This window comes from Taudactylus pleione, unplaced genomic scaffold (genome assembly GCF_031769625.1).
Source record: "Taudactylus pleione unplaced genomic scaffold, aTauple2 ptg000214l, whole genome shotgun sequence".
Classification (NCBI taxonomy): Eukaryota; Metazoa; Chordata; class Amphibia; order Anura; family Myobatrachidae; genus Taudactylus; species Taudactylus pleione.
The window spans coordinates 12,148,836-12,170,839 of record NW_028284616.1 but is presented as its reverse complement, the minus strand read 5'-3'; the positions used below and the strand labels follow the sequence as shown (position 1 = coordinate 12,170,839).

General features: G+C 39.8%; 1 protein-coding gene across 2 annotated transcripts in view; it reads right to left on the bottom strand.

Moving 5' to 3' along the window:
• Positions 1 to 22,004, bottom strand: part of FCHO1 (FCH and mu domain containing endocytic adaptor 1) — a 195,809-nt gene that overhangs the window by 114,517 nt on the left and 59,288 nt on the right. For both annotated transcript variants that reach the window (XM_088478463.1, XM_088478464.1), the window contains exons 6-15: positions 16,749 to 16,823; positions 16,496 to 16,637; positions 13,051 to 13,203; positions 12,779 to 12,883; positions 6,703 to 6,801; positions 2,086 to 2,182; positions 1,891 to 1,935; positions 795 to 867; positions 674 to 698; positions 230 to 287 (exon numbers count right to left, since the gene is read on the bottom strand). In XM_088478463.1, coding sequence (XP_088334589.1) covers positions 230 to 287; positions 674 to 698; positions 795 to 867; positions 1,891 to 1,935; positions 2,086 to 2,182; positions 6,703 to 6,801; positions 12,779 to 12,883; positions 13,051 to 13,203; positions 16,496 to 16,637; positions 16,749 to 16,823 — 872 coding nt within the window. The remainder of the gene's footprint in view (positions 1 to 229; positions 288 to 673; positions 699 to 794; positions 868 to 1,890; positions 1,936 to 2,085; positions 2,183 to 6,702; positions 6,802 to 12,778; positions 12,884 to 13,050; positions 13,204 to 16,495; positions 16,638 to 16,748; positions 16,824 to 22,004) is intronic.

The following is a 22,004-nucleotide window of genomic DNA, read 5'->3' as shown; positions in this document are numbered from 1 at the left end:
TTACAGTATATTGCCAATCCCATAACTATTCTTTTATATTACACCTCTAGGAATTGTTAGTTGTTGCAAGGGTTGAACCACCTACATTTTGTGTGCAGATCTTTGGGTCGACATAATTTATTGGGGTGTATGCTGCAACCGGTTTCTCCCTAAAGAAAGAAAAAGGAAGCAAAAAGTACCCATCAAATTTCAACCTCTGTGGCAATTACAGTGGTTACTGGAAGGATACTGGTCACATTGTCATCAGGGCGAATGGTAAAACCTTCCTCATCAATATCTGGAAGAACCTAAAGGAAGAAGTGTAAACAAGAAAACAAGTAATACAATAACAAAAAAAAATAAAGTTAAGTTTTAACTGATACTTTATCGCGTTCCCACAAGTGCAAGGTTACAGGAAATCACAGTGAATTCGAAAATATTGGCAGTTAGAAAAACAAAAAAAATACATTGCCAAAATAGCTGAAATTATTTCATACAGTACTTCTCAAGGTACATTTGATTAGTTTTATAACAATTTAGTATTGTATTTTTAGGGAACTTAGCCATAACCCTGGCAACAGGTTTACCAGCAAAAATGTGCCAGGTTCTCAAAAATATACACAGAACTGAAATAAAAAGGAGGCGAAGTCTGTGCAAAAACATGTATCCTATGATCATACTCTATTTTTCTTACCACACAATTTGGCTCAGTAGATTCCCTGCAAATAGATAGATAATAGAAACAAATATCAAAACATTGATCTTTTTATAGAGCATTAAATAAACAGAAATAGAAGATGGGCTGGTTGTCTTACACTTGCTGTGTGTCCTTCTCCCTTTTGCTCAGGCCCCGAATGCGAAAAGGTTTGGACCATGTACGCTTTACACCTGTGAGAGTTAAATCTCCATGAGAACTTTCAAATAAAAAAATAGAAGAGGACAGAGAAACTGAATTTAAACTGAAAAATAAAAATCACCATGGTGTGCTTACAATCTAAAAAGTCTTCACTATATTAGTGACACTGTCATGCTTTGTTATACTCTCGTCAAATATCTCCAACGTAAACATTTCCACATAGCATAATCCCAGGCCCACCCTCCTTGAGAGAAGGGTTTGAAACAAATGCAACACAATATAAAATGTTAAACTATGGTGGTTTCTGGACAAGTGGTGATAAGTATGTTAACATTCAGTGTCCCATTCATTGTCCCACTTAGTGTAGTATGAAAACACAGGGTCAAAAGAGGGCTACATTTACAATCTACCCATATAAAAAACATGTTACTGCTTCAGTCCAGCTGAAAATACCTTCCAAAAGTATAGAGACCAACTCCACCTTTATACATTTTGCCCAACATGAGATTATACATAGGCTAATGTAATTGCTAAAGACTTGTTTACATACAGCATTCAGTACAGGCTGAAGAGCAGGAGATACAAACCCATCACCTCCTAAATACAAGCTGCACATATGAGTCAGGCGCCTTGGCAAATCAGTAACTCAATGCCAATTTTCAAGCTTCCAATAAGAATAGTCCTAGCAACTAAAAGCAAAGCCATTTCTTGTCCTGACAGTGAGAGAGCTAACATACAAAGGCTGCAGCTTGTAAACAAGAGCATGTGTTTGCCTCATTTTGACAAATATATTAGACTATTGACAGTGTTAAGGTCAATAAGGTACGAAACCCATTAACTACTGCAGTTTCCATTTGTGTCCAGGCCACTGGGCTATATTCTGCTTTCATCTATGCCATTATTAGCATAATGTATTATTATTATTAAGCTTTATTTATCGGGCACCACATGTGGTTCGCAGTGCCATACGTATTTAGAAGTAAAAAGCATTTTCTGTGTGCAGAATATATTATGAATACATATATTTTTGAAACAGCAAAGAGTCACTTACTAACCTTCTAAAGATGTTGGGAAACGGAAACCTTCAAATTCCACTGCCTCTGAAATGAACAAATGAACATATGAAGAGACTGCTCTGTACTTTTATCTTTAATTGAACTATTGTCTTCTTCTTTTTACATTTTTTAGAAGCATATGTAGCACTGGTTTCTAGGCAACCAATGCCACCTCTATCAACATGGCTTTCTTACCAGGCCGCTCAGTTCCTGTGCCATTACTCTCTGCAAACTTCCTGATCAGCTTCTCTATGGCCACATTTTCCATGTTATGTTTGAACTCTTCCTGAACCTGAGAAAATGCAGAACCTTATATGAGAGAAACAGTTCTCAACTTCCTATAATTCAAGGGAGCAATTAAGGTGAGCTAAGCAGATCGGAGAGGAAGAGATGCAAATAGTGGAGAGATCGCTGTACTGGAGGCAATACACTGTGCCAGGACAAAAGAATGACAGACTGAACGATGTGGAAAGGAAAGTGTGTGAGACTTTAAGAGAAAAGGAAGGTGCCTGAAAATAGATATTAGCTTAGCTTTACAAATAGAAAAATAGATGCAGAGTTATTTAAGTAACTACTTGCTTATGGCCTCCATGCACCAGCGATGGATTGCCGCAATGCTGCGATCCAGAGATTCCGGGTCGGAGGATCGGTTAAATCCAACATTTTGGATTTCACAGATTTGCCGACCATGATCAAAATATGATCATGATTTGCAAATCTGTGAAATTTAACATGTATAATTTCACCAATCCTCCGACGGATCATAGCTTATTATCTGACACATCGATGGGCTCCGGTCAGCATTTCCAACCGGCATTCCCGATCCCATCGCAGACTCGGACAATACATCGCCTGGTGTATGGGGCCTTTACTTGTCTTCCTTTAACAGGGAACAGGTGATACTGTATTTGATTTGTTTTTTAGAGGTAGCATAAAATACATATGGCTATTTTGATTTCATTTTTGTAAACAATTTGGGATATGGAAACAGTTTGGGTAGGTGTACTAAGCCTTGGAAAGAGATAAAGTACCAATCAATCAGCTCCTGTTATTTTTCAAACACAGCCTGTAAGATGGCAGTTAGGAGCTGATTGGGTGGTACTTTATCTCTCTCCACTGCTTAGTACATTTCCCCCGAATGAGCTACATTGCAGCCCTCAATACAAATATAGTGGAACCCAAGTCACCAGGAAAAAAAAAAATACTATTGTATCTGTTTTATAAGGGGTATCACCGTGGTAATGAGATCTGCTCATTTATCAGGAGTTTTGACAGCAAAAAAAATGAATGAGATAATGAGCGACATTATGATTCAGTCAGACTGTCAGAACACTACAGAGACTAACCTCACTACTGAGACATTAGTCAAAGTCATCTTATGAGACTAAGATCCCCTGCCTGAGAGCCATCTCATCATAGGATAAGTCTACTATATCAAGTGATAGGGGAAAGAAAGGTGTCACTAAAGAGAGAATTGTGTTATTACAGAGGGTAGGGTAGAAATGTTTTACAGAAGGGAAGTGGGCACAATATGTTACATGGTTATAGGTGAGTTGCATAACAATCTCCCAATGTAACATAACCATCCTGTCTATCTGGTATGATTATATACACTCAGGACCAGCTGTTTACATAATTCTGTCTGAGGGGACAAACAATGTTGATAGGTATGGTGTGACTACAAAGAGGTTCCCCGTTTCCTGTAATACACGGAACACAATTTTCATTTAGAACAAGTTTTATTGCCGTCCTTCTAAATGACTACAATGTCACACTATGGTCCTTCAACAAAAAATGCAAAACTGTGCACTACTGTTTTACAGGCTTATAATTCTTTAGCTGTGTTTAATATTTTTTTTTCTTTAGAAGCAAACTAGGGGGGCATATGTATCAAAGCTTGATTGTGAGATAAAATTGTGAGACATACATCACCAACCAATCAGCTTCTAGCTTACATTTTGCAGGCTGTTTAAGAAATTATAGTTTGGAGCCGATTGGCTGGTGATATATATTTCACAATTTTATCTCACATCAAGCTTTGATACATATGCCCCTAGATTCCTTGCGTTACACAGAAGGCAGAGAGGTAAGTTGGTATTTATAGCAAGAAGATGGCTGGTGATAGAATAACAGTCTGCACTAAGCACAACTACCGTTAAGTCTCTATTGGCATGGGTAAAGTTCCATGCACCAAATTCCTAAGTCTCCTGTAGAGTAATCCGAACATTTTGTATTTGTATAAGTCATTTTTAATTGTAAAATGGGCATAAGATTATTAAGACCTGAATGTACTAGAGAAAATAAAAAGTGAAAACTGCAAAACATGTGTCAGATAATAAGCTATAGGAAATTAACTAATGGGGTAGGAAAATGAAAGCAGCACAGTCCTCCAAGTCAGACATTCCAGTATGAATATGATGCAATGGTGAATTTTATTTCTTTATCCCTCACAAGGATGGAGACCTAAATAAATCATGGCAGCCATTACATTTAAAAATCATTCATTTATCAGCAGCTTTTATGGCCTGGTTCCCCTTCCCCTATATCTCTGTGGAATACGTTATATCACAGCACTGCAGATACAGTGAGCCACATAAAAATGCAGCATAAAAATGAGATCCCATGTCTTAAATCGCAACAAACTAATCATTTACCCTGGTAGTCCAGTAGTAATAAGGCGCTTGTGAAACTTTTGGAACAAAAGAGCTGGTGAGCCAGAGGGTCCCTCCCCCCTGGTGGTCCAGTTACGGAGTAAAGGCAGCAATGCTTGTACAGAGCATCGCCAGCTCGCCGTCCCCCTTCAGCCCCAGCTGGTAACTGCAAAACAGCAGCATCAAAGGAGCTTGTGCATACTGGATTCAAATTAATACAGTTGACAAGTTGCCTTCAGAAAGTCCCAACAGCCACATTGAAGCTTCAGAGTGACGGCAAGGAGACTGCTAAACTGGGATCAGGCTGCTATCTCTCTAAAAGTTCGGAAATCTATAATTATAGTGCTGGTTATTTGTTTTGGGGCATTTGCAGATAGATAATCCTTTAAAAGAAAAAAGGGTAAGGACATAAACTTAATGAAACTTCACTCATGGATGTAGAATTTGAGTCTCTCAAGAACAATAACGCTCTAGCTACACAGATGTATAAAAGTAATATGATCTATGAATTACAATTTATTAATAAAAGTTTTACATAGAGTGAGATACAGATGTAGCGTATATATCACACTACATTATCTTCTTATTTTAGATTATTTGGTTTATCTCCCACAAACTGCTGCTTAAGGGAAGCACACTGCATTACATTGTTTCCTAAATAGTAATCTTGAAATTCCCTACAATATATTTTTATTTTGAGAAACAAGTCCGTTAAATGAAAAACAAGCAGCGTTCAGAACTTTAAGTTCATGATTTTTTTAAGGCGCCAATTTAATTCTAACCAAAATCCAGAGTGCTGGACTGGAATATAATAAAATTATATATATATATATATATATACATACAGAGAAAAGCAAAAAAGGTGGCACTCTGCAGTCTTTCCAATAGCATGAAAAAGGTTAAATCTTTATTCCGACGTTTCGAGGGACAGCCCCTCGGCTTCAGGGATACATATATGGTATGTATCCCTGAAGACGAGGGGCTGTCCCTCGAAACGTCGGAATAAAGATTTAACCTTTTTCATGCTATTGGAAAGACTGCAGAGTGCCACCTTTTTTGCTTTTCTATATTTGGATGTGAACATCCTAAGGAGTGCACCGCAGCGTTTGAAGTGATTGAATAGAACACAGGGAGTGCCGGACTTCAGTCCATGTATAATATATATATATATATATATATATATATACATACATATATATACACACACACACACACACACACACACATACGCATATATAAACCCATGCAAGTTTGTGTGGCATTAAAAAAATAAAAACACATCTCCATATATCAGGCTCTATCAATAGGTGAGTTTATCTACATATTCCAGTTTTATAGCGAATATGGAATAGGATGTTGTGATCTACTGCTTCCATTATGTAAAACTTTGATGATAAATGTTTTAGATCGGCTTCATGAAAGTAAAGAATTTAAAAATATATAAAACAAGAGCCCTTATTTCATAGGTTATATTTTCTGTTGAGAAAAAACATTTCCTTTAGTTATACTGCCACCATGTGGATTCAGGTACTTAAATGTTCATCTGTAACTTTTTAAAATAAGGGGGTGACTCAAGTTTTTGTGTGTTCACAGTAAGTGATACATAATGTATGTGCCTGTTGAGAATAAATATGACTTCCTATATTAAGAATTAGATTTAATGTAGGAAGCAATACATCTGAGCACTCTTCTCAAGGAGGATTTCAGGACTGGTAAAATGAGAGTGCCATGTTGTCTGGTTGGATCGAAGGTTACTGATGTAGCTAAAAGAATATTTTTAAGAAGTATCTTAGAAAATATTTGTTCAACGGAATCATAATTCAGTATCTGGACAACCTATTCATCCTTGAATCAGTTAACAGAAAATGTATACTAGCCGAAATAGAACAAAACTACCTGATCTAGATAGATTAAAAATGACGAGAGAAAGTTATATTCTAGGTGCCCTGAGGCGCAGAGTATGGGCGTAGTCACTCCCTTTTGGTGGTTGACTACCACTTGACTTGAAAGTTCATGTGAATCGGACTATGTTAGGTTAATGACTCTGTTCCTGCTGTATGAACAATCACTATAATTGTTTAATTTTTACCATTTTCCTTTATTTCTTATGCACTAAAAATGTGAATAAAGATTAAAAAGAGTATGATATTAATGCACTTACCTGCCCAATCTGTACATGTGTATCCTCAACAGAATGTGAATATGCTGTAACAAGCCGCTTCATGTGTGTGAGGTGAGTTGCCTCTGTGTCTTCAAATAACTGGAAGAAGGAGAAACATACAACAGCTTTATATAATGACGTGCCCATTAAATTAACTTAGGCTGAATAATGGGGAAATGTTCTGATCCTATTTAGAGAAAAAAGGCGAACAGTTTCAAATACGGTCATATTCTGAAAGCAGATGGATAACCAGTGCAGCCATAATCTCTAGTATCTAAATTTACAGCCACTACATGCTATGAGCAAGAGATACAACTGAAATAGACATCCCCATGGTATATGCACAGCTCAGGATATGGTGTAACCCAAAGAAATGTCCGAGATCCATCTGACAGAGATACATACAGTATGTTTGCTATAACGCACAGGCAGCTTATTAAAATTCTCTAGATGGAATATATGGGAAAAGGGTCCTAGACCGCACACCCTGAATATACAGTATATAATGGGAGGTGCTACCTGTTGAGACTGTTGATGCAGACACCAAAGGAAAAGACAAATCACAGATGCACAACTCCAAATTACTAATTGTATATATGTATATGTATATATATATATATATATATATATATATATATACATACATATGTATATGCATGTGTGTGTATATATATATATGTATGTATATATGTATATATATATATAGATAGATACATACACACACACACACATTTTGCAGTAAAATGTTTGCAATAAATAGAGGTTTTTAGCATAATCATGGCCAAGGTTATGGGCCTACCCACCATATCCAGGTAACCTCTGTAGGGTAGGGTAGGACCTTATATAAGCCAGCCGAGGGGGCGGGGCGATGACTTTGTGAACTGTGATTGGCTCGCTGTGGCCATCTTTAAATTTAAAAAACTGGACTGGGGCGCCATTTTTGATATGGGCATCGTGGTTCTCACCATTGAAGTCAATGGTAAGAACCATTCATTGGCTGAGAGGCGGAAGGCTCGCCTCTCTCAGCCAATGAGCGCTCCACACCGGGATTTCTATAGTTAAATCCCGCTGTGAAGCCGTCATTCTGAACAGTACTAATGTTCGTGGGTCCGGGTATTTGCGTTTTTGTTTTTGTTATCTACTTGGACAAGTGAACGTGATTGGCTTCAGGGATACATAGAGAGTATGTGAGATAGTGTGTGCATATATGTTTTAATAAACTGTTACTTTCAACAGTGTGTCTTGTGTTTATTTTCATATTTATTTTGCTGTGGAACTACAGATACCAGCGGGCCCGTAATGCCCCGCATGCTGGTACTTGTGGTTCTCCAAGTATCAGCATACGGCGGAGGCTTGCTGGGTCCTGCAGTTTCAAAGCAAAAGACAATATTTTTACTATGAACAAATGTACCAAACTATACACAATCAACCCAGCACCCACAGGCCAGGGGTGCCTTGGGATGGGCCCGGTCTATCAGCCTGGGGTGCCCTGGAGAGGGGGAACCCTTTATTGGGGGGGGTCCCCTGCTCCCCAGGGATCCCCGACCTGGACTGACTAGCGGTCACAGGTGATGCTTCGGCTGGGGGACCCGGTGATAGGGCTCCCCTGGCTATGGCCAAGTGCTGGTCCTGGAGAATAACAGGGGAACAGGCCCAGTGCTGGTTGTGCTTAATACGGGGGACCCCTACTTTGTTTGTCCCCCGTATTTTGGCAACCAGGATTGGTTCTGAATAGCCCAGTGTTGGTTGTGCTTCATACGTGGGACCCCTATGTCGTTTGTCCCCCGTATTTTGGCAACCAGGATTGGTTCTGAATAGCCCAGTGTTGGTTGTGCTTCATACGTGGGACCCCTATGTCGTTTGTCCCCTGTATTTAGCACAACCAGGACTGAGTATGCAAAGCCCAGTGCTGGTTGCTCATATTGGGGGGCACGATGTTTTATTTATTTATTTTTTTAATTTTAACACAAATTTTTATTTTAAACACAGCATCACAGAAGAATCTCACTGATACCATCCGTGCATCTGTGTTTATGTTTATCACGCACAGATGTAGGCATCACAGATCTCCCAGATCCATGAATGCTGCATCTGTCTGCCGCCGCATTTTTTTTTTATGCCCTGAAATTTGTCAAGCAGCACAGAGCGACAGTTCTACCTATCCTTGTTCAGCTCGGTACTTCCGATAGCTCCGGAGTTCTCTATGGAGAATTTATTTTTTTTCGAATTCAGCCTTAATATAAATTTTTATACAGTTTTCACTGTTCGATAGAGCATTAATGTATGATAAAAAGGAGCCCAGCAGTGAATATTTTAGTGAAGCAAATCAATGAAAAAACAGATGTCTGAGCCCTTTCTTGGCTTATGCTGCCTATACAGTTAAAGATATATCACGATAGACTTTTATTTATTACCAGTTATTTATATAGCGCACACATATTCTGCAGCGCCTTACAGAGAGAATATTTGTCCATTCACATCGGTCCCTACCCCAGTGTAGCTTACAATCTATATTCCCTACCACAAGCTCACACACTAGGGTTAATTTTCGTTGGGAGCCAATTAACCTACCAGTATATTTTTGGAGTGTGGGAGGAAAATCGGAGCACCCGGAGGAAATCCACGCAAGCACAGGGAGAATATACAAACTCCACACAGTTAGGGCCGTAGTGAGAATCGAGCCCATGACCTCAGTGCTGTGAGGCAGTAATGCTAACCATTAATTTATACCATGTAGAGATTGATACGCATTATCCGGTTTCTCCAGAAAAATTGATGTAAGCCCTGTTTGATGATACAAAACTTAAATTTTTCCTATTTTTTACCATTCCTATTTCATTTATGTGAAAAACAATTCTTTACTTTCAAACTAGTCCATTTCCCGGTAAGAATCTGCTTGCTGGCATGACAGTAAACAAACCTTACAGACAGACACTTCAGGTGCGTACACACTGGGCGATATTACTGAGCGATTGCCCAATTACGACATCGTAATCGTGCAATCGCTCAGTAATCGTGCAGAAATGCGCGCTCCCGCTGGTTGTTTCCGACATTGTCCATCGTCTGAACGATAACAGCAGATTGGCATGTTCAGATTGACAGATTGGTTGAACTGATCGTTCAGTGCAGACAGTACAGGTGATCAGGAACGACGGTAAGATTAAGATGTCGTAATCGTACTGTCTTTCCTGATCGCCCAGTGTGTACGCCCCTTTAAAGTGGCTGGAGTTGACCTAAGTGGAGACTGTTTTGCTCATGGACAACTTTACGTGGCCCTTTTGCGTGTGACGTCAAAACTAAGGGCCAAATGTAATAGGGTGTCAGTTTTAGTAACAGTACAAACTCGCACTTTCTTGCACTTTTAAAAAGTGCGAGTTTGTACTGAAACTCGCAAATTCAATAGCCTGCGAACTTTTCAGCTCGAGGCTACTGCATTTGCGAGTTTAGGACTATGTAAACTGACACCTTTTAATGCGAGTAGCATTAAAAGGTGCGAGTTTTAGAGAAGCCATCACAGATCAGTGAGATCCGTGATGGCTTCTGTGTGTGTTAAAAAAAAAAAAAACGTGCACCCCCTCCCCAAAAGCATAACCAACCCCGGGCTTTATAAAGCCTGTTCTGGTTCTAAAAATACAGGGGCCAAAATGCGTAGGGGGCACCTGTATATTAAGAACCAGCACAGGGCTTTGTTGAGCTGGTCCTGGTTCTGGAAAATCAGGGGACAAAACGAGTAGGGGTCCCCTGAAAATTCCAGAACCAGCACCGAACTCTTTCTAGCAGGGGGATAATGCCACAGCCAGGGAAAACCTTTCACCGGTTTCCCCGGCCAAAGCATTATCCAAAGCATTATCCCTGACTGCTAGTCAGTCCAGGCCGGGCGAGGGATTCCATTATTTCATTGATGTAACCACAAGATTAACCTCAATTAATCTTGCGTCTACGATGTAGCAGTTCTCACCATACACGTCTATGGGGATTTCTCACCATAGACGTCTATGGGACACACAGGATGGCCGCATTCAGCTAATCAGGGAGCTGCTCCGACGAAGATGCTCCCTGATTGGCTGGCGGCCCCTTCACTGACGGGGCACACGTGTGCCCCGGTCATTTACGCGGAGCAAAGGTATGTGTACACACATACCTTTGCTCAGTCCGTATGGATCGGGGTTTTTTTGCGTTTTTTTTTTTGAACCCCTGGATTGCCAGTGGACATGATCGACGCATAGGAGAGGTGAGTATGGATTTTTTTTTTCAGGTACACCCCTATGGATTACTTCGGATACTAGGTGAGTATGTGTGAGTGTAAGTGTGCATGAATGTTTTATTAAATAATATTTATTATACTTTCACGGTGTATGTTTGTTTATTTACGTATTTCTTTAGTTGTGGAGCTACAAGTGCCAGCGGGCCCGTAATGCCCCGCATGCTGGTATTTGTGGTTCTCCAAATACCAGCATGCAGGGGAGGCTTGCTGGTACTTGTGGTTCTACAACCAAAGACAATATGGAAACTTTAATTTTACACTTTACACTATCAACCCGGCACCCACCGCCCTAGGGTGCCGGGGATAGCCCCGGGCTATCAGTCTAGGCCTGGGGTGCCCTGGAGAGGGGGACCGCTTTATTGGGGGGGTCAACTCCCCAGGGATCTGGCCTGGACTGACTAGCAGTCAGGGATAATGCTTTGGCCGGGGAAACCGGTGAAAGGTTTTCCCTGGCTGTGGCATTATCCCTCTGCTAGAAAGAGTTCGGTGCTGGTTCTGGAATTTTCAGGGGACCCCTACTCGTTTTGTCCCCTGATTTTCCAGAACCAGGACCAGCTCAACAAAGCCCTGTGCTGGTTCTTAATATACAGGTGCCCCCTACGCATTTTGGCCCCTGTATTTTTAGAACCAGAACAGGCTTTATAAAGCCCGGGGCTGGTTATGCTTTTGGGGAGGGGGTGCACGTCATTTTTTTTTTATTTTAAAACATTTAATATAAGTACACACAGAAACATGTACATATCTCATGGATATGTGCATGCTTCTGTGTTAATCTGACCTGCACAGGATGTACTCGCTAGCCTGAAGCAGGTCTATTATTTGGGGACTTTTGGTAATCTTTTTTTTGCGAGTCTGAAACAGACACTCTATTACATTGGGCGAGTTGATTGTTTTCAATGTGAAAACATCTGGATGCGAGTTTGAGAATGGAGAGTTTTAGTAACTCTGAAAAATGCGAGTTTTAGTGAACAGACACCCTATTACATTGGAGAGTTGTGAAAAATTGCGAGTTTAGCACCAAACTCGCAATTTACCAAAACAGACACCCTATTACATTTGGCCCTAAATCTTTCCGTGTTGACGTCAGGAGGAAAAACGACTAATGCCACCTACAAGGCAATCTTATAAGACCTTGGTTAAACAAGAATATAGCCGTAAATTCAAAATTGGTCCCTTGCAAAGCCTTGGCAGGTCGCTAGTATATAATATATTCCAAAGGCCTGCAGTCTTATAAACAATTAGCTGTGGGGTGATTTCAGGAGTGTCTTGCAGTATACCGTATGGTTAACAGAAAGCAGCTTGTGGTTATGCTGGAAGACATGAGTTACATCCGCAGTGGCTTATTGTACCTGGTGACATCACATACTGATGATAAATGATTACCGGAGTATATATTGTATATAGGCATGCACATTGGGTGAATTTGATAATATTAGTTACAACTCTTTTCGGTTTGGCAACACTTTAACAAAAAATATTTTTGCACAAAGAACTAGTTGGTTCTTATATGTGTGCTATTTGGAGCCTGCTAGTGGTGATATACTTTTGCACATACACATGGGACAATTTTGACAGAAGTCAATACAAATCAGGCCATTTTTGGTTTTTAATGTTTAATTTGTATATTAATCACAGACAATAAAATATTAATTCTGATGTGTGCTTATAAAAGGTACAATGAAAAGGTGCAAAGAATATATACAAATGGCCCTTGGTCTTTGAACAATGGAAGCATTGTTGGTGTAAGCGGCAATATGCAGATTTATTTAGGCATTTAAAAGCATATTATCTTTCAGTAAATCACTTACGAACCTGCGCAGACTGCAGCATCTTTTCCTCAAACTCCTTGCGTACAGCATTGTATTTCTCCACAGAGCCGCGAAGAGACTCTGCTGCTTTCCTAGTCTTCAATTTTGCCTGAAAGGTTAATAGGAAATGGGTGAGGACATGCAGAAATTGTACCACACATCAAATATAGAGGTTGTTTTAATTGTGTGGTTTCATATCAAGTTCTCTACACAGAAGTTAATGTGCTAAAGTGGTTTTAAATATATAATTATTGGTATTGCATACATTAACCTCACCTTTTCCAACTCCTTCTGTGGGGCACCCTCCCGCCGGAGACGCTCCTGCTCAGCGAATCTACTACAATAGTTGTCCCGGGACTTCTGCAGAAACTGAGAGCTACACTGCAGCAACTGAATGACCTCTAAAGTGCCAGACATCTCTTCTTTGGTCTGTCAAGAAAACAGTAAGTAAATACATTGCTATGACCAATGTGTGACACAATTATCATTAAATACTACATTGTGAGGAAAAGAAATTAGAGACGCAGCACAATACAATAACACAGCGCAGCATGTAATTGGTCCCCTGCTCACACTCCCACCCGGTTTTAAGTTAGTACTGTAAGAACAACAAACTAACCAAAGGAAGAGATGGGTGCACAATGAATCCCATGTGGATAGCAAAATGTAACAAATGTAGTAGTGCAGCTGTGAAGAGAATGGTTCTGCACAAATATTTTTTACATCATGCATATACATGTGGTTGTGGTGTGGGTGAGTTGCAGGCTTAAAACTTTTTGCCTAGAAAAGAACATAACATGATAGCATTAGGTGAGTGGGCGTTGCGCTTGATTGTTTAAATAAGGGTAATGGTTTGGGAGCTGCTATAGCACAGGAGATCGCCACCTCCTGTTTCAGTCTAGAAAGAATATTGGGTAGTTATATATTACCCAATATTCCTTTTAATAACATGATAGCACACTGTGTAAAAACAAGTTCTTAAATACAGATGTGTTCTCATACTGTACATATGGCCTCAATACTCCACGCAGCGTGACTTGCCTGACATGAGTGAGCTTCCAGGTCCCGTGCTACTCTACTAGCGTCAGTCTTTTATTTACGAAAATGCGATTGCGATTCAATGTTACTAGGACACACCAGTAGACTGTGCTGATGAATTTGATATGCGACCCTTGTATATCTGTGTGCACCCGAGTCTGTATATGAACCACAATGAAACTTGGAATGAAAAAAGCTGCGGCCGCTTCATTGTAGCACTTCGTATAAAGATTCCGAGACGAAGGGCTGTGTTCAATTGCAAAATTTTTGCCAAAAAAACAGGCGAAAACGGCAAGAGGCACAAAAAAAAAAAAAAACTGGAGAAAAGTAGAAAATAAATGCAAAATCCCTATTTTTGCCTAAAAATGTGGGGTTTCTTTCAGAACCCTTTGGATACCCCCCCTTAATGTTAAATTAGCGTGAAAAAAATGTGTAAGTTTCGTACTTTGGCTTTTTAGCACGACTACAGCAAAGAGATGTGAAGACACATCTATACAAAAGAAGGTGATCAGTTCGCTTTAGTTTTATTTATTATTTTTACAATAAAATGAATGGGGATGCAGTCAGGAAGCAGACGGTAGAAATGCCGACCGCCGGCTTCCCGACTGTCTAATCCCGGCAAGGTACTAATGACAGGCATCAAAATCCCGATGCCTGTCATTAGACCTATGCCGGGAGCCCGACACCCAGCATACCGAAGGTTAGCCGGGCACCGATAGCCGCGGGGGAAGAGGGTTAGATTTTAGGGCTCCCGGGAGGGTAAGGGTTAGGCTGGGGGAAGGGGGGGTTAGGGTCAGGCACCTCCGGGGGAGTTTAGGGAGACTTAGTGTTAGGCTGCGGAAAAGGGGGGGGGAGGTTAGGGTTAGGCACTTAGGGGTTAGGGTTAGGCACCCCTGTCGGCGGTATTACATACTGATTCCCCTTGAAAGTGTTCATGAGTGGTTAGATCTCAGGGGCTGATTCAACTACCCGTGAGTGGCTACTGCAGTTTGCATGATATATAATCTTTCCCAAAATTTTTGAATTGAAGCACCTTCTAAAGATCTACACCCTATTTTCAGATTTGTGATACCAACAGTAAATTGCTGAAACTTCTATTTTGAACCACATATTATTGTAGTTAGCTATGTATGGAGAGGACCTATTGGCAAGACAACCAGAGATCCCTTAATTGCATGCCATTACTAGAGAGTCACTGATGGCATGTTTTGTATAGCTTGTACAGGTGTGTCCACATATACCAACCCTCAAACTACGCTAAATAGCCACATTTATCGAGCCACCAACTTTGCTACTTAGCCATGCCAAAACACTACTCCTAAGGACCTAGGGCCTGATTCAGACCCACTCGCGAGCGGCTGTCCGCTCGCAAGTGGGTCGATGTTCTGCACTGAGCATGCGCACGACGGAGGGAGCTCCGTCGTGCGCATGCGCCAGACGCGACGAGCGAAGGACTTTCCTTCGCTCGTTGTGTCTGATCAAAGGGGGCGTGCTGTCGATGTTGATTGACAGCACGCCCCCTTTGGTGGGCGTGCCGGGGGCGTGCCTCCCTGACGGGGGCGTTCCTAAGGGAACGCCTACCGTCAGAAGCCGGCCCACTGACATCACTAGTGATGTCAGTGGGAGTGATTTTGGCTCTGATAGAGCCAAAATCACTCCGGACCTTGCGGTTGAAAACCTCAACCGCAGGCCCCGGCTCGCAGTTTCGATGGTCGCGATGGTCAAGACCATCGCAGCCATCAAACTGCACGCTCGTATAGGCTGTGGGTGGTGACCCACAGCTATACGAGCGTCCAGGAGGACGCTCCATAGTTATGGAGGACGGCCCTCATTCAGAGCGTGCGCTCTGCTCAGAGCGTACGGCTCTGAATGAGGGCCCTAGTACACTATAAGTGAACCAAGATGCAAAATTGAGGAAAATTTAGAACAATGAAGGAAAAAGCAACAAAGTTGAGGAAAACGTACACAATCCAGGTTAAACAGACGTAGACTGGTCCAATACGAGTGACCCTTGCCATGCTTGATCTGCAACGTTATACCAATTCTTTTGCAACAAAAAAAGTAATTTTAAGTGACTAGTACATTATTCCATAACCAAGTTCCAAATTGAGAAAAAAGTAGCAAGAAAAAGTAGAAAACTTGAGGAAAAAAGTACACAGCACAGGAATCACTCCAGGCGTCTCGCGCCATATGGCACAAAACTGATAGACGTATGACTGCACATCTGTAGACCATTGGATAAAAGACTTATTTTATTTAAAATGCACCTCTGCAAAAAAAAAAAACCTTCACAACTGTAATTTATTAGTTGTACTACTTATATCTGCCTCTTATCTGGTAGAGGATCAGCATGAAGTGGTCTCCCCGATTTCCTCCTTCCCTTCTCTTTCAGTGACTGAAATCTCAGCAGATCATATTATAGCAAGAACCCATTCTGTCCAGCTACTCCCATCAGAACAAGCAAAATGTTACATCCTCAAAGTCTTTGCTATCTTTACACTGTAAGGCATGTGTATGCCAGCATAATCCTGAGTAACAATTTGAAAATAGATATGGGACATCACAGAATATACCATATGCAGCTCTGTAAATTAGATTTAAATGTGTCCTTGTTTATCTTTGCTGTTGTGTTTAATTCCATTTATCTATTGCTTTTTGCTTTATTTAAGTTGCCAAAACTTACTTTTTTATGCACTTTGACCTGTTCATCTCCATATCGGTGGATATCTTTTATTAAATCATGCAGTTTCTTGCTTAGCTCCAAGTGACAGAGAGCCAACTTGTCTGAAGACACCCGAAACATTTCCCACATTGGAGCAAAAGTCCTACAAGAAGAGCACAACTACTACAAAAAAAACTACCATCTGACCATGGCATGTGCACTACAGTGTGTTACAGATAGCTACAAAACTGAGAATGAGAATTTTATTGCCTACCCCAGGTGGCTTCCACTGTTGACCATCTTGGACAATTTCTGCATAGATTTGGAATATGCTTCCTCCACAGCTGCCCTGAAGAATAAATATAAAGTTAGAGGTAGCGACATCAGCTACAGCTCAGTAACAGCTTTTCCACCATCAACAAGTGCAAGGACATGCTTGCTGATCTGTGTATGTATAAACCACATCTACAATGACTACTAAAGCAAATATTTTCATGCATCACATTCTTAAATCACATGGGATAAATACCCATGGGTTGGAAACTGTAAAGATTAAGTTAATCAAAAAATAAAAATTATATATTTAAAAAGAATACTTAAAAAAGTATTGCCTAAAAAAAAACAGAAAATACCCACTCACTTTTATTGTATAAATTAAGTTACATGAACCTGAAAAGGGTGCAAATGAAAAGTACTTCAGCTTACTTTAATAAAAATATTATTATTAAAACAATAATCGTACTGTATATTATAATAAATATATGTAAAGGACATCTATTGCCTCTAGATTTAAAGGCCAAACTTTCTTGAGTAATCAGTAAAAAAAATCTAAAACAAGTAAACCAAAGAAACCAGCAAAACATGCTCTGTGTGATATGCACTGTATCATGAAAACAATAATTTCTCTTTAGCATATTAAAATTAGTCAAATTCACAGATTTCATTGCTGAAATATTGTGGCTGTTAACCAGTGAATGATAAGGGGCTGCCATCCACCAATGGCAGGCCGACTGGGCCATAACATTACCAGGACCTAAGATTTGTGAGACAGGTTAAAAAGTGGAAAGATCACTTCTCTTCAGCACATAACAGCAATTAGAATGCCCTGAGTTTAATTTCTAGCATGTTTCTATCTATGTTCTACCCTGTGTCTGTAGGTTTTCATCCGAGTGCTCCAGATACCTCCCACACGCCAAAAAAAAAAAAAATATTGGAAAGTGAATTGGCTTCTGATGAAGCAGGAGCTGATGTGAATGATTAATTATTATCTATAAATCTTTGCCTTATACTAATTATTATAGACGATATTAAGCTCTGAAGATGCTGCATGCAACTTTGCAGAGCTCAAATTGCTTGTGTGGAAGGGGATGGTATTTACCCAGTTTATGACTAAAGGCACTGAATAGCGATTACACTAGTTTTTTTCATTTTGTGTAACATTACTTTATAAAGGTATATTTTTCCTTATAGGTAGGAATAAGTGCTTGGATAGCCCACATCTTCTTTTTCACACTAGTCCCCATACTTTGTTGAACCACCCCTTTACAGTATTGATTATGCCGTCCCACTTATGTCCCTTGTACTCTAAATAGAGTGCCTTCAGAAAAAAGTAAAAAGAACACAACTACATATAGTGCAGTATTGTTAATTTGCTGGTGTCCAGGAATATCTGCCAAGCCCTGTAATGGACATGGACACACACAAATTATCGTAAACCTAAAAAACAAACTGCTAAAAAAATATCTTGTGTCTCTATATAGTAAAACAGATATGAACAAAAGTGTGTCTACACATATTATGTCACAGTTCTAGGGGTAGATTTACTAAAGCTTCTAAAAATGAAAAGTGGTGGTGTTGTCCATAGCAACCAATCAGATTCTGTCCATCATTCTCTAGGATGCAATAGAGAAATGATAGCTGATTAGTTGCTATGGGCAACACCACCACTTTTTATTTTTAAAACATTTAGTAAATCTACCCCTTAGACTGAATGTAGGAGGTGATAGATTTAAAAGAAAATTGACAAACTAAAGATACGCAATAGGGATAAAATATCAACTGTATTTAAATATTGTTTAAAAACAATAGATAAAAATCAAATATTTTAGGTTTTCAAATACTTATGAATACAATTTTATTGTGACAGATGTCAGTAAAAAATATAAATATAAGCGGGGGACGCTGCAGGATTCCCATGACCGGTCTGCTGCCTAGAGAGGCGGCGCTACAGGACTATATTCCATCTTCCTCTCTGGACTAGAGGAGGCTATAAAAGGGAGGAAAATGCTGCCATCTTGCCTCACTGACACCATACATCACCCGTGGAGGCTCACAGTGTCCATAACAATTACTGCATGCTCCATTGCTGTCAGTAATCAAGTCTGCTGTTTTTGCGCTATTTTCTCTTTCTTTTATTTTTTATTTTTTTACTGGGCCTGCATTTTTGAATTGATTATGCTTTCGGCTACAATTTTTATTTTCCAGTGACACCAACCACACTATCTCCACTAATGTGAACCATATTTTTGCTATACTGGATTATCTAGATGATTATATTCTAGAGAACTAGACCACTTTGTGTATTCTACCGCCATCTAGTGGTTATGAAAAAATTCACTAAATCCTTGACTACATCTGCCTAAACGCCACATACCGGAAAAAAAAAAAAAAAAAAAGGATATCTCTCTTTATCGACTCTCCTGCTCTAACCCCCGACACTAGCTAAATCGAACTGTCAGTCCACACGTAAATTTATCATCGATTCTACCAAACCTCTTACATACGAGGACGTAGTCAGAGCTATAAAAGACACCATAACTACTATAATGGGGTCACAAGTGATCAAATTTGCTGACGCACTTAAAGATCTGCAGGAACAACTAGTATCCACAAACTTCCAAGTGGTTACAAATCAAAATAAGGTAAATTAAAGAACATGAGCAGGCCCTTTTTGAGTTACAGCAAAAGCTAGACCAAGAGCGAAAATACTTAACACCTTTTAAATAAGGTAGACGATCTGGAAAATCGTTCTCGAAGAAACAACCTTAGAATTGTTGGACTTTCAGAACAGCTTAAAGGCCTAGACCTCTATACATTTTTGCATAAGGACTTGTTACAGCTCTTGGATCTATCTTCTGAATTAACTTATTTTGCAATAGAAAGAGCACACAGATTGGGCCCTTTCCGTGATGCCAAACGCCCACATACGGTCATCTTTCGATGTCTTAATTTCGCCCATAAATCTGCAATATGCACTGCAGCACGTAAAAAAGGCACCATCAAATTGCAGAGTAACAGTTTTCTGATGTTTCAAGATTATTCGACAGTACTTCACATCTGCCATTGGCATTTCTGGAGGAAGAAAATGAGTCCACAGCCTTATCTACCTGATCGTCATTATTATTTATTATGTTTTGCTGTCCTATCTGTAAGAACAGTTTAATATTTGTAATCCCCAGGTTAACCGTATGACAACCACTAATTCTCAATCCTATTTTCAAGTTTGACGATTATTATGTCATTTTGTTGGTTCAGATTACATATATTTTAGGATTTATTCCTTACTAGACCGTGATTTCAACAATAACTTAGATTTAGTATGATTCCCTACATACATTTTATATATAATCTATATCGAGTCTCGAGATGTTCAGTTCATGTATCACTCTATTCCCTTTTAATAGGTAGGGATCACTTCTCAGTGTTTACCCATGTTGACTAACTTGGTTGGTTTAATGTTTTGACAATTAATATTCATTTGTTTGAAGGGCCATCTAGAGGCTCCTTCCCCAATTCTCCCTTTTATTCATTATATCTTTCAAGACTGCCATATAAAGAATATATATACTTTTATATGTATTATTCATTTATCAACTATCAGAACAGTATAGTTTAGTGATACAATATGTCTTGCCAGAATTTTGTTTTGATTCTCAACCTGACTCGGATCTGGCTCTGGTGATACTTTCCACTTATTTTGTGTACTATGCATGATCTAAAAAAATTTGCTCCTGGAATGTGCAGGACATTAATACTCTGGCTAAACACTGCAAAATTATTTCTCATCTTAAATATACAAAAGGTTGATATTTCCTTTCTACAAGAGACACACATAACAGCCCCGGAACACGAGAAACTCTCCATGTTGGGAAAAAAAGATAGTTGCTTATGCGGTGCCCTTCTAATAAAAATACATTTGCCTTTTTCCAACCTCCACCAACAGTCAGATACAGACGATCGTTATGTACTCTTTGTTAAAATATTTGAAACATCTTATACACTCTGCAATGTTTATGCCCCTGCAATCTATGATAAACAGTTCTTTATTTCTCATGCTAACCTATTGTACCCATACTTAGACTCCACTGTGATGTAAATATTATGGCTTCTCACTATATAGTCTGCAGCCTCCACTCCCATTAGATCCCGGTGAGTGGGCATTCAATATCTTCTTTGACGTCTTCATTTAGTAGATATACTACTATATATCTAGGTCTAACTAAAAAGTTTGGTGAATGCTATATTAAAAAACAAAAAACAGAATGCACATTGGAAATGGCTTTATTGGCCTTCAAAGTAGTCTCCACCAAACACAACACACTATTGACAACGTTCGTAAAGCTTCTGGAAACTGTCGGAAAAGTATTTTATAGCAATTGTCTTCAGAAGTGCTGTCACATGGTCGTGAATCTCCTTGACATCCGCAAACCGCGATCCCTTCATGACCCCCTTAAGCTTAGGAAACCAAAGAAAGTCAGCAGAAGCAAGATCAGGGGAGTAGGGTGGGTGATCCAAAACAGTCATGCCACGTGAAGAATTTCACCAACATTTCGTGCGTCTTCGTCGCCGATTTACCCAATTTGAAGCAGAACTTAATGTTGTGTCGTTGCTCCATTGCTGTTCGACGCACACTGCTCGGGACACTCTGTTGAAATGAATGCAATGGAGGTGCGGTGGCGGCTTCGGGTAGGTCCAGACACGTCCATGCATGTTCAGCGTGCATAAGTGACCCTGTTGCAAGCATTGCATACAGATATATCAGACCATTCACCAAACTTTTTAGACAGACCTCGTATGGCGACTCCATCACCCAATAGATAAAGAATACACTTTCTAATCCTGCACCCCACTCTACGTTTTCTAGGATTGATTATTTTCTTTCTTCTTCTTCACTAGCCTCTAAAATATTCGATTCTGGTATAGAGACAGGGGAATTGTCGGATCATGCTCCTATTTGGATTCGGTTGGAATCTGCGGTATCCACTGGTAATTTTAGACTATGGCGCTTTCCGTCTTTTCTGGCTTCCTCTTCTAAATTTCAGGATGTTCTACAATCTGCCTGGAATGAATATCACTTTGCTAATTCCCAGCACCAACAAGACCCAGCTCTTTACTTGCAAACAGCAGTATTGAGAGGTAAGATCCTATCATTTATGTCACATCACAAAAGACACCAGTCCGATCTACCCAGTCTCAAAATTTAAGGAATGCAAATTAGCTTTCGAGTGAAGCTGTTCTTCAACTGTTAATG